General features: G+C 46.6%; 1 protein-coding gene across 1 annotated transcript in view; it reads left to right on the top strand.

The window, feature by feature from the left end:
• The window catches only part of STS (steroid sulfatase), a 149,322-nt gene that overhangs the window by 107,345 nt on the left and 28,760 nt on the right, over window positions 1-13,217 (top strand). Inside the window, exon 7 of the mRNA XM_069464093.1 lies at window positions 6,350-6,487. Within this exon, the coding sequence (XP_069320194.1) occupies window positions 6,350-6,487 (138 nt within the window). The remainder of the gene's footprint in view (window positions 1-6,349; window positions 6,488-13,217) is intronic.

Here is a 13,217-nt window from a genome sequence, read left to right as displayed (position 1 = left end):
GCCAACCAGCTCTTTTTATCCTATGTCAGCATGGACTAAACATTTCGTCACAGGCAACCTTTCTTCCTAAAGCGTGGTCCTCGGAAAGGCGCCATCACCATCACGTAGGAGCTTTTTTTGGTAGAAATCCAAGTTACCAGGGTGCCCCTCTCCACTGGGTTTCCTGACTCAGAGCTTTTCGTTTCAGCGTGGCCCCCAGACCATGCAGGAGCCCGTTAAAGTTTGAGGAACGTTGATTGATATATGATGTGTCCACACTAGGGGACCCAAATGCTGAGTACAAGGGCTTGTTTATTAGTTTTGGTCCGCCGGCAGAGTGAAAGAAACAATGTCTAAATTAATCTCACTGGTCTCTTAATGTCACATTTGCTTACTTTTCCCTAGCTATTTTGAAAATGAGTAGGGCTACTTCTTAACGTGTTTTGAGTGAAATTTTTATGTTAACTGAAGAGATGTGGGAGGGAATACCATAATAAAAGGGGTGATGAGCCCCACGTTCATGGATGGGGGGGGTCTGGGTGAATGACAGACAGTTGAGATACGGTGTTGGGTCCATGGCTCCATCGCTGTCAGGGCAGGATTTGTCCTCCCGTCAAAGACCTTCAGAGAGGCTGGCTCCTCGCTCCCTGTGTGACACACACGTGCCTGCCTGCAACCTGAATTGTTCACGGCACAAGTCTGAGCCACTTTCTCCTTGCCCAGTCATTGCAGGAGTTAGACGCCAGCCTTCTGTTGTCATTCAGGAGGTGGACATACAATGTGTGGTGGCTTTCACCCTCTTCCTCCTAGTCCTTAGTTCCTGGAGACACTTCCAGCAGCTGTTTCATTTCCAATGCCTTCTTCGGACCACAATGTCCGGTTGGCATGCGGCCAGTTCAGTCCTGCCTGGTGTTTGATGCAAGAGTCACAGTAGATCCAAGTACACAAGGGCACAACACCACACCTCCTGTTTAACTATTCATATTGCACCATTTTGCGTGCTTCTCCACAAAAATACTCTCACATCAAATATCAATGAAAAGTCATGACAAACAACACCGATAAATGCTCCGAAAGGAAGCACACTATTTTTGTATCACTACCAGCTTGTAGAATACAGATGAAGAATCGATTAGGACTTTTTTTTTTTTTTCTTTTGGTCCTATACTTTTTCTTTTCTTTTGTGTGTAGACTTTTGAATTTGATTTTATACTGTAGATAAATCCTGTGCTCTCAAATGTTCCATCTGTGGGTCCCTTGAGCTCCAGATGAAGGAGAATATCAGAACTGAATTTTTGGAAATGTCGACCATTTATTTTAGGAAAAAGCACTGGATCGAGTTCACCTACGTGAAGTGGACACTGCTTCTCACTGGAGACGATAAACCTATTTGTACAGTGACAGATACGCCCTGACGTATGGGGTGTTGGTGATGCTCCTAATCCTACTTAAGCCATCAAAGAATTGCCTTCCTAGGGCCAGTGACAGCAGAATTTCTCTGTGCCACTCGACAAATGGTCTGGAGAGCATCAGAATACAGCCCATAAGGCTACCTCCCTGCGACAATGCCTCGCATCTTACCTGTGCAGTGGAAGGTGTGGCCACCACCAGGTGGTACAGTTACTGTAACTCTCATCTATCCTAAAACTCAGAGGGTACACTAGGGTCCCGTCCCCAACCTGCGGGTCAGGTGAAGGACTAGCTTGCTCGTTAAAATAGCTTTAGGGGCGCCATCTAGGATTTCCTTGTGTTTCCTCGAGTTACATTGAGTAGGTGGAAATGCTCTCTTCATTGTTCATGGCAGGTGGCCGCCAAGGGGCTGCTAACATATTTTTTAATATATATGTATAATATGTTACATGTTATGTGTTACGTATTATATATGTTATATATTCTCTCTGTATTTTTTCTTAATGAGCCTGATGCTTCCAAAATGTAAATAGTTACTTCACAGCATTTTGTTTCAATATTTTGTCTGAGTCTACCTACCTGGTAGAAGAAAAAGCAAAGGTAAGTTAAGTGAAATAGCAAGGTTTCCATTAGGCAAACTGACGTCTAAACTGCACTGTAAAAGGTCAGGGGCATGGAGCGCTCACTCTGGGGCCAGTCCAGGACAACGTGTTTTGCACACAATCCTTCATCCATTCCTCATGGCAACCCGCTACTCTTATCCGTTATCTTCTCTAACTTAGAGGCAAGGAATCCTGGTGACGGTGACAGTGAGTGGGCTGCTTAAATCGGGGCCTGGAAGGCGGAGCTTGAACACCTAGTCCCATTGATAGCACCTCACTCACCTGGGACCCGGACTTCTCCCTGCTTATGTGAAACTCCGCTCTCTCCTGCACAGTGAAGCTCAGTGCCTGACTCTTAATAACGGCTTAATACTTGCTTGTGGAATGAATTAATGGAGTGAATGAACTCTTTAGAATTTAGTCTTCCTCTGAAACCCACACCCACACTTGACTGGGGAAGGAGCCAGATTTCCCCGTTTCCAGGTTTTCTCCCTGAGGGTTACAGGAAGTTTGGTCAAGGAGCCCTCACTTTGCCTTTCAGATGTTGTCTCTGGTTAAATAGGTGCTCTTGAAACGGCTTGTTTGCTGTGTTTGTTTCATTCAGGAAACAAAGTGAGAAAGCTTCGGAAATAGAACACTTAATTTATAAGCTAGCCTGCAACCCACCATCAGTAATTCAGAGCTATCATTCTATATAAATTGATATCATTATACCTTGAGAATCTTACTGAAAAATAATATTTGCAGACCTCTGACTTGCAATCTATTGCTTTGAAAACAAAAATAATGCATCAGAATTTGTTCCCATGGGAGATTTCTGTTTGGAGGTTTTAGGAGAGAAATATGTGAGATTTTTGTAGGATCAATGTTATGAAAAATTAAATGTATAATGGGCTCTGGGCTTTACAGATGAGATTCTGGCTCAAGACCTAAATAGTATGGGGTACAGAGTGTGTCTTTCAGGAAAGAAAGGACTAAAAGGAAATCAGAAATCTGACCATTTCTCATCAGATTAAGCCAAATATCTCACCATTCATACATGCGTGATGGCCTCAGCTGCTTTCTCTTCTTCTGGTCCCTGCCCAGTTGTACGGGGACATTCTAAAGAAAATGATTACTTTAGGCATCGAATAAGAAACTTTGATTGGAACATGTTAAATATCTTGTTGTGGTCCTTTGAAATACTGAGATTTGGAGGAAATATTTAGGGAGGAGTGTTGAGATGGGAATGGAGGTAGGATATTGTAGTTGAAAGAATCTGTGTAATAAAAATAGCTGCAAATTTGTCTGGAGATAGAACTAGCCTTGGAGAAACTCTCCATAGGAAGTAGCTGGCTCTGACTTTGGGGGTAAGAGCTGTCCCTGAAACTCTGTGTCACCCAGCTGCTAGCACGTAGCCTCTGTAAGGTGGGGGCTTCGTCAACACGTGTTGCATGAGTCAATGAGGAGGCTCGGAGTCCACCTTGCATCCGAAAGGCATTTTTGAAGTTAATGGACTATTTTTGAGCAGTTTTATGTTTACAGAAAACTTGAGTAGGAAATACAGAGTTTTCATACAGTGCCTCTCCCCTACACACAGTTTTCCTTATTATTTGCATCTTGTATTAGCCTAAAATGTTTGTTACAATTGATGAGCCTATATTGATACATTGTTGTTAACTGAAATCCATAGTTGATATTAGGATTCCCTTTTGGTATTGTACATCCTATAGGTTTTGACAAATGCATAACAACGTGTATCTACCGCAACAGTATCACACAGAATACTTTCACTGCCCTCGGCATCCTCTGTGCTCCACCTGTTCCCCCCTCCTTCTGCTCAAGTCCCTGGCAGCTATTCATCTTTTTGTTGTCTCTATAGTTTTCCTTTTCCAGAATGTCATATGGTTGGGATCATACAGTAGGGGGCTTTTCCAGATTGGCTGCTTTCACTTAGAAGTAGGTATTGAAGGCTCCTCCGTGTCTTTCCATGGCTCTTTTTAGCACTGAATAGTATTTTGTCACCTGGATAGACCACACATTATTTATCCATTCCCCTCCTGAAGGACAGCTAGGTTGCTTCCAAGTTTTTGGCAATTATACATAGACCTGGTATGAATATTTGTGTGTGTGGTGTACATGTAAGTTATCACGGAAGCCACATTTTTATAAGACATTTTTTCACGGCATTTCCTTTGTGCTAAGGTACGTCAACATATGAAAGAGTGATTTAACTTGGAAGGAAGGTGCATGGTTGCATGCTCTTTTGCTAAATGCGAGCTACAGTGCAGACAAGTGAACTCCTCCAGCCTCTGCTACTTACTGCCCGGTCTGTGTTATTTTACACAGAAGTCGTCATACGAACAAAAGGGGGCATTTTTCTTTCAAAGTGTAAGTGGGGGTTATATCGCCTATTTCTTCCTTCTATTTCAACTCACTAAGCTAATTGCCATTTTCAAAGTAATAAGGCTTAAATTAGTGTCACGGCCAAATAACCACAAGCCCAAGCGCACAGGTGGTTTGCTTAGCTGCACCAGATAACACCACAATAAATGTCTGCCTGATCATGATTTATCACGGGAGACAAATTGCTAAAATGGCCCTCGGGTGTCTTATTGCTTGGTTCTGAGTATGACATTTATGTATATGGTGTGGGTTCTGGGAATGTTTATCATTGAGTTAAAAATTGAGAAAGATTGAACATGTTCTCGCCTGTGGCATTTGCAATCAAATGGCGAAAATATGTGTTGTAACAAATGACTTGGGTGTCGTTTTTGCATCAGAAATCATCTCTGCCACCTCCGGTGAGCAGCTGACTCTGCACCCTTCTGCCCTCATTCTGCACCAACCAGGTGAGGGTGCAACCCGGAGTGGAGGGCCCGTCCCGTCTGGGCGTGACCCACCTGCTGGATAGGGTGCATTCAGCATGCCATATTTAGTTATTTCCGGCACGGAAGATACCTGGTGTCCTTGTAGAATATCAATGGCTGTTGTCACCCTATTATGACTAAATGAAGCCCATCCAAAATCGGGTTCCCCTGTCGAGACCGTCGGCACCACGTGCATACACCAAGAAGGCATGAAAAGGTTTCTTACTCATGTAATGAGGCTTTCTGGGGGAGAGCAGGGCAGCTCCCAAACTGGTCCAGAAATAGCTTGTGAGAGCAGGGGAAAGAGACTGATTGTGCTTTTATGGTGGCTCAGCGCGGGGGCTTGGATGAGGGTTACCCACACACAGGCAGGGGCTTGCGTGGTTCCAGCCTCCCACGGCAGTGAAGGGGGGTGGGGCAGGATTCCTGACACCTTGTGCGGCACAAGCGCAAGAGGGAGAGTGAGGCTTAAAAACGCTTAGCAGTCCAACATCAAAGTACGGAGTCAGGCTCTCATACACCCATGGAAGTCAGCTGTATGCACTAAGTTCAGTACGCAGCCCAGGTCTATGCAGACCCCTGTGGAAACTGTGCATTGTATACCTCTGGTTTGCTCATCATCATCTTCTGATTTGAGAGCCAGCGATAGCTTCCTACGCGGAGTCTGCGTTCCAGCCTCTTATTCAAATTTCAACTGTCAGGGTTTCAGAGTCAGATTTAACTCTTACTTCCTGCCTCTCCCCCTTCCTAACTGTCTGAAGTTGAACAGCTCACTTATCTTTTTATATCACGCTTGCTCTTATCCGTCCAGCGGGGCCAGAGCTATTTACTCGAAGGGCTCAGTGGCACTGAACGAGAGGACATGTAATAAAGTCCTTTGCGTGTGAAGAGTATTCAACAGATGTAGCAATTATTGCTGTTGTTATCATTTTGAAGTGTTGTTATCTGGGGGTGGTATATGATGTTAGTTTGGGGGAAAGAAGGCCAAAAAAAAGGAAAGTGTGAGGAATATCGATATTCATGATGGACAGTTTTAGTCTTGGGTACTTACTGAAAGTATTAAAAGAGGACATTCATCATGAGATATTTATATAAATGTATGTTCCTATGAGAGGAGCAATGATTGTTTAGTTGGCCCATGCAGTAAGGAAAAATGGTAGACTTCTTTACAAACTCAGGGCCACCAGCTAGTGAGAGCAGCCATCCAGCCTCTTTCCCCGGGCACCTTCCTGCACACAGGTCGTGACTGACAAGCCTGGTGCTGTTAGAATACTTCATCAGGTCTCCCTGCAGAACCACTTCGTGAAACCCAGATGCCTGTACATGACGCTAAAGCCAGTGACTGAATCTCCTCCCTTGTTGGATCAGCACGGAGCAAGCTCCAGTGTGCACGAGCATTTCCCTCCCACCTGGGCAGATCAGCCCACCCGTTGAGGAAGGCAGCCCACCGCCTCCCTTTCTTTTGTGAATATTAAAGTGTTTTAAGATTGAGTCTCTTTTCCCTTCCAGGGCAGATCTTGAGTCTTCTAGATGAGCTGAGATTGACGAAAAATACCCTTGTCTACTTCACGTCTGACCACGGAGCCCACATAGAGGAAGTGAACATCAAAGGAGAAGTTCACGGCGGAAGTAACGGGATCTATAAAGGTGAGAAAGGCTGGTGTGTGTCCACAAGCTCTGGCCTCCCAGTTTTGCTTCTTCCTTGATCTTGGAGCTTTCCTGTTGTTCCGCTACTGCTTTGCGATATGTAGGACTTCCCTGAGTCACGGGAATCAGGCAGGCAGAAGGCCAACGTGACCTTAACGTGGTCTTCCACATTGTGGTCCCCATGGAACTTAAAAGCCCACATCCCATGTCAAAACACTGGAAGGAGGGTGTGTAACCCCAAGTGTAAATAAAGCCCCATATTGCCTCATCTATTAGAACAAGATGCTCTCTACCCTATGTATGAGTTTCCCATTGTGGCTGTAACAAATTAGCACAAATGCACTGGCTTAAAACAGCACAAGTTTATGAACTCACAGATCTAGAACTCAGAAGTCCAAAGTGGGTGTCTCACTATTCTAAAATCAGGGGTCAGCAGGGCCTTCTGCACGCTCTAGGGGAGAACCTGCTCCCCTGCCTTTTCCAGATTCTAGGGCTGCAGGCTTTCCTTGGCTCAGTGCCCTTCTGCCATCGCGAAAGCCAACAATTTAGTATCTCCAAAGCCCCCACCCTCTCTCTCTCTCCAACCTTTGCTTCTGTGATATCACGTCCTTCACTTCTCTGACCCTCTTTCTGCCTCCCTCTTACAAGGGCCTGTGGGACTGCACTGACCCACCTGGATAATCTGAAATCATTTCCCTCCGTCAGGATGGTTAACTTCATCACATCCACAAGGTCTCTTTGCCACGTGGTGTGACGTGGTAAAGGTATTAGGAAGAGGGCACCTTTGGGAGGCCATTATTCTGCCTGTGCAAACTCACAAGGGCGTTTTGAGCTGAGCCTTCATTCTCTCTGAAGCTTGGACTGACCCAGTTCTATGATGGCTCAGACGTCCCACTAGGCATGAGGATGCTAAGTGAGACCCAGCTGCGGGCTCAGACAGTGCATGCTCAGCAAATACAAGGCATGCATGTCCAATTCTAATGCAGAGTAACCCGGTTCACAAAGTGATGAGATACCTCAGAGTGCCTGTCTGTGCTGGGGTTAGGACCCCCAACCAAATCCCCAGTGGATGTGGGTTGAAGGTGCAAGAAGAAATGATGCCATTGGGGTGAAGGGAAAACTTCTCCTTTGCCTTGGGAAGGTTCACCAACAAATCACAAACTCACAATAAAAGCAGATTAATAAGAGAAAAGCTATAGAGGCCAGGCATGATGGCTCATATCTGTAATCCCAGCACTGCGGGAGGGAGGCCAAGACAGGAGGATCGAGGATCGCTTGAGGTCAGGAGTTCGAGACCAGCCTGAGCAAGAGTGAGACCCGTCTCTACTAAAAACAGAAAGAATTAGCCAGGCGTGGTGGTGTGTGCTTATGGTTCCAGGTCCTCAGGAGACTAAGGCAGGAGGATCGCTTGAGCCCAGTGAGCTGTGATGATGCCACTGCACTCTAACCAGGGTGACAGAGTGAGACCTTTTCTCAAAAAAATAAGTTAATTAAAAAATAAGAGAAAAGCTATACTAATTTGTTTTAACATTTATACTTGGGAACTCTCAGAAAATGATGATTCAGCTCTTCAATGAGGTACAGAGGTTTTTAAACCATGGGGCCTTAAAAGCAGAAAAACAGGTGTTGGGGGCTGGGGAGAGAGAAGAAGAGGCTTGAGTAGCAGGCAAAGGTGGTCTCTTATGTAAATGAAGCCTTACAGGTAGAGGTAGCAAGGTTGCATGCCTCAGAGAGAATAGATGGTAAATGTTTCTTTTCAGACCTTAAAAGGTGTCAGACTGTCAGTTAATCTTTTCTAGCTTGGGAGAGGTTACACCTGGCTGCACTCTCTACAGATGTAAATTCCTCCCCCACCCCAAGGCAGCTTATGGCAGCATCTCAAAATATGTCAAAGAAATATGTTTTGGGGTAAAATGTTGCCAATTTCCTTCAGGGCCTTCACCGAGGGGGGAGGATGCATCAGCGCTTACGGACAAAAAGATGAGAGGATGCTGAGGGAATGCTTCTCTCTATCAGTCAGTGTGGAAACACTGGTCCGGCACCCACGGTGCATCTGGTATCGGTATCCGGCCGGAGACAGCAGTAAATACACGATGTGGTCCCTGCGGGGGAAGGAGTTCATGTCCCCGGGTGGGTGCGTTGGGGCGACCTAGTGCAGTGTAATGAAGGCATGGACATAGCACGCACAGGGTGCTCGGGGTGCGGTGGGAAGGACCACGGGGGGCCACGGGGGGCTGGAAAGGCGGCAGCCAGTCAGTCTACGCCTGCCCCTTGCTCTCTTATACATCTTTCTGTCCTCCGGTCACATGCTGTCTTTGGCAGTGCCGGGAATGAGGAGAAGAAGCTGCAAACGGCTTCTCTGCGAACTGCAGGGAGTTCAGCAAGGCAGGACACAACACCTGAGGCAAAGAGAAAGAGTCCTCCATTGCGCATCCCTTGAGGCTGCAGCCCAGGAGAGCTTCTGCTGCCATTCACGGTTTCCTGTGCACATCCAGAGTGCCCCAGGGCAAGGACCATCTCTTACACCTGCTGTTACCTGGCCCCCAGCCCAAAAGGGTTCCTGTGTTCAGCGAGTCTGGACCACCTTCCTTGGCTGCTCAGAAACCATGCCACCCCTTCCTCTGGGTGCCCTTGTTCCAGCCCAGTATGCACTGTGGATTAAACGAATGAACAGGTGTGTCTGACCTGAGCAGGATTGACCCACCTGGCTGTCCCTCTCTCAGCCTTCCTCTGTGTACCCTGTTATCTTGGAGTAGTGAGAAGTGAAAACCTGTATTCCTAATCTGGGAATTCTCGGTGTTTCGTTCTTATTTCCTTGAGGCCATGGCCTGTACAGAGAGAGTCGTGCTTATTTTATTTTTTTGATTCCAGTGTCTGTGAAGACAGAGTTCCAGGCCACGTTGCGTGCTCTAGGTCAGCCATCCCATTCATTCTCTCCCTTAATGCCCGTTAGGTTCCAGAATAGCTCGGCGGCTGCCGAGGAGGATGCATGTGCACAGATCCCAGAGACAGCAGTGGCTGGAAAGGAATGTGTTAGGAAAGTTACAGATGCCGTGCCTGCCGCGGAGCTCAGTGCAGGAGAGGCGACCACAGGCTGCGACGCCCCGGGAGGCTCCCTGGGGAAGAGGAGAGTGACTGGCATCTGCTTTGACAGGCAGTTAGTTGGCTCTTAGGAGACACAGGTCAGAAAGACAGCATCAGGGTCTTGAGTGATAGTTGGGAACTGGTGTTATCATAGAATCCTAAAAGCATGTTGGTAGCTGCTCCATGATTTTGTTTTTTGTTTGTTTTTTAAGAAATGTGGTAGATTTGTTAGAAATAAATGTTTTACTCGAGTGTTAGAAATACCATCAATGAATGACACTATATCAACGTCTCAGCCGCTGCTCTGTCGGGAAGCATTATCCTTTTGTCAAACTGAGTTGCAATCAAGTTCACAGTGAAACAGTGTTAAAATACAGTGTCCTAAAAGAAAGATGTGGTTTCCTCCTAGCTGCGGGAAGTAGGTTTCTGAACGTCAAGACATCGCGTTCTCTAAAGCCGCAAACTTGAACACACGCCCGTGGTTTACGCAGCTGCGGAGGAATCCTGCCTTTAACGCCCTGATCAGAAAAGCATCCTTCTCCGAACACCAGGGACTTCTAGTCTCCGTCAAAACCTCTCGAAAAACATATTTACCATTTGAACTCATTGACGACTCGGGGTCCCCAAGTCAAATCTGTTTTGCTAATGAAATCCATGGGCTGATTTGCTAAAATGGTGATGCTGAAGTCATCCTTCTGTAGGATTCAACAGGTGATTCCTTTGAATGATAGGAACTTTACATCCCTGCCGTAGTCTACATTTAAAAATTATTATTTCATATTCTAGGGGTGAGGAAGTGGTAACACTAATTTTTCTCCCATTTTTTTTTAAGGAAATGGGTTTGCAGTATGATTATTTTGTTTAGATTTAGATATGAGTAAATTCTGTGCTTGTCAAAAGGCTGTAGCATAAAAAGGAATTGGGAGATAGCGGTAGGGTCAAATGCATATTTTGGAGCTACGTCTCACCAAATTTTAGAAATCTTGGGACTAGGTCCTTCATAGCTAGAGTAGTTCCTGAAATATTTACCTCTAAGAGGCTTTTAAAATGAATTTCTTCCCGTTGTCCACATGCTTTGAATGATTGTGTCAAGCTAACACTGTCGAAACCGCAAGGGGGTGTTAGCCTAGGTCGAGTTGCTTATTGCACAAAGATCCAATTATTGAGAGAACTAGGATTACCAAGGAAAAAGGGCATTTTTTTTTAATACAAAAAAAGTCTTGTTAGGAGAAGTCGTCTCAAAGCCAGCTCCCTGACTAACAGAGACCATGGGCTTCTCAAGGAGGGGCGGCGTGCCTTGGAGCAGGTCTGGCGTAGCTAACAAGGGTGAGTGCATTGGGGCAGGTCATGGCGGGTGGCAAGTTTTGGCATCGGGAGGTCTGTCCAGGGGCCGTCAGAATCTCGGCTCCCTCATCCTGTAGAAAATCCACCACTTCTGGGAAGCAACTCGAAAGGTCAAGTTATTAGTTATTTCAGAGAAAGGATTAAAAAAAAAAAAACACATATAGAGGTCACTGAAATTTGTTCAGAGAGCTGGTGACACCAATAAAACCGTTAGTGTCACGGTTTTAAGGAATAATCCATCTTCTCGTTTAAGAATTAAGGAATCATTGTCTCCAGTAGGGCTTCTAGTTAACTTGACAGTGCTCTCATGCTGTGTGCCTATGGTTTTCACAGACAGCAGGATAAGCAGGTAAACAACAAAATATCCCATACCCATTGCATTGCACTGTGACCCTTTATAGCTGTTCAATGTAGACAATCCATCAGGGCTATTGAAATATTGAAATGTCCACACTCCTACTTTGGGACCTACTTTGGGACCTCGGGAGTGGGAACCACTGCTTTAAACTAGCAGAAGACTTAAGATTTCTGTGCAATCCTGAACTCTTTCTAGGAATCATGGATTACGGCTCTCAATTTGTGTTCCTGCACCCTGGGCGGGTTTTGGGTATATTTAGATCAGCTGTGCCAGTGAGTGTTGCTAAATCCTTCATTCTGCATCCGTATCTGTGTCAAGGCAGTTGAAGCAGAGCTCAAGACGAGGTTGAGTTCTCTGACTGAAGGAGCAGGTGGCCCCACCCCCAGCTTCACTTGTCTACGTCAGGGTTTTCAGCCCTCGGGCTCCCCTTACAGAAAGAGGTGCGAAGGAATTCATGGACGCTTCTGCTCAACGTGCGTCATTGGCTCCTCCTTGCCTGAGCTTTCTCTCAGTGTAGGAGCTCTCTGGGGCTCGTCCTGAGCCACCTTCCCTACACGCTTGCCCTCTGTGATGTCACCCAAACCCGTGACCTCACACAGCCATCTGAGTGCTAGTCCTCCGCACGCCTGGCCCTGGGCCTGCCTGGGAGCCCCCGCCCTGAAGTCCAGCTGACGTCACTCTCCCTGTCCATCTCCATCAACTGCAACCCCCTCTGCGCCACGGTGGTCTCTCTTGAGGACCTCTCTGATGGGTTTCCTGGTGGTCTCCCTTTTTCTTACGATCCATTCTCCACCCAGACACCACACTGAGCTTTTATAAACACAAACTCAGCATGCTCCAGGGAATTTCTGAGGGCTGACGTAATAAAGTATCACAAACCGGGTGGCTTAAAAGCGACAGAAAGTTATCCTCTCTCAGTTCTGGAGGCCAGAAGTCTGGAATCTAGGTGTGGAAGTGCTCGGCTCTCTCTGAACCTCTGGGGAGGATCCTTTGCTGTCTCTCTTAGCTTCTGGTAGTTGCAGCAATCCTTGCATTCCTCCACTTGCAGATGCCTCTCTCCGATCTCTGCCTGCATCTTCACGTGCCTTTCTTCCTTTCTTGAAACACTGTAGTAGTATCTTGCCATCCACGGGAAGTAAAATGTGAAGTCTGTACCCCACTGTACCACCATGCCCTGGTCCAGCTTCACTCGTCTTCTCCTCCTGGCTTTTGCTCAGGTCCCCCAACACCTTACTCCTGTCCCCACCTTAGGGCCTTTGCAGGGGCATTTCCTCCTGTTGGAAAAGTCACCCCTCATCTGGGCATCGGTTGAATCTTTCATGCACATGATGCCTGTGTGGGGTCTCCCTGTAGCACCAGATCCAAAGCCTGTATACTCATCCCACCACCTTACTCCAATTCCTTGCAAATCTGCCATGTTACCAGTTCATTGTTCTACTTGCTCATACTCTGACTGTCCTATTATAATGCAAGCCCCACAGGAGCCAGGATCTGGGCTGCCTTATTCACCACTGTCCCCCTGTGCCTCAAATCACCGTGTAGTGGGCATTTGACACATGCTTCCTGAGTGAGGAGCATTCGGGAAATCCTTGGGGATGTCCCCCCTTTTCCCTAAAATACCCTCCCTTAGACGAGAGCAGAATAACTCTCCTAAGATTTTCTCATGACAGCGTGCAGAGCGGTTTGCCTCTTCCTCGTGGTACAGGACGGCCTGTAACCTCAGAAGAGAGCAGGTCTGGCTTCATTTCCATCCCTCTCCCAAGTCAAGGTCACCCTGAAGGCTCTTCCTCCTGCTCTTTTCCTCTGCCTACAGGCGAGTAATAAACGCCAAGGGAAGGGATAAATTAACGCTGCAGACGGTTTCTGCAGAGGTGTGGCAGAGAGGAATCATATTTTCCCGAGCATTCAAGAATGTAGACTTTGTGCACATGCAGAGAAATGCTT

Source organism: Eulemur rufifrons, chromosome 30 (assembly GCF_041146395.1).
Source record: "Eulemur rufifrons isolate Redbay chromosome 30, OSU_ERuf_1, whole genome shotgun sequence".
In the NCBI taxonomy this organism is placed as follows: Eukaryota; Metazoa; Chordata; class Mammalia; order Primates; family Lemuridae; genus Eulemur; species Eulemur rufifrons.
The sequence above is the reverse complement of the archived record's forward strand: the minus strand, read 5'-3'. Positions and strand labels throughout refer to the sequence as shown.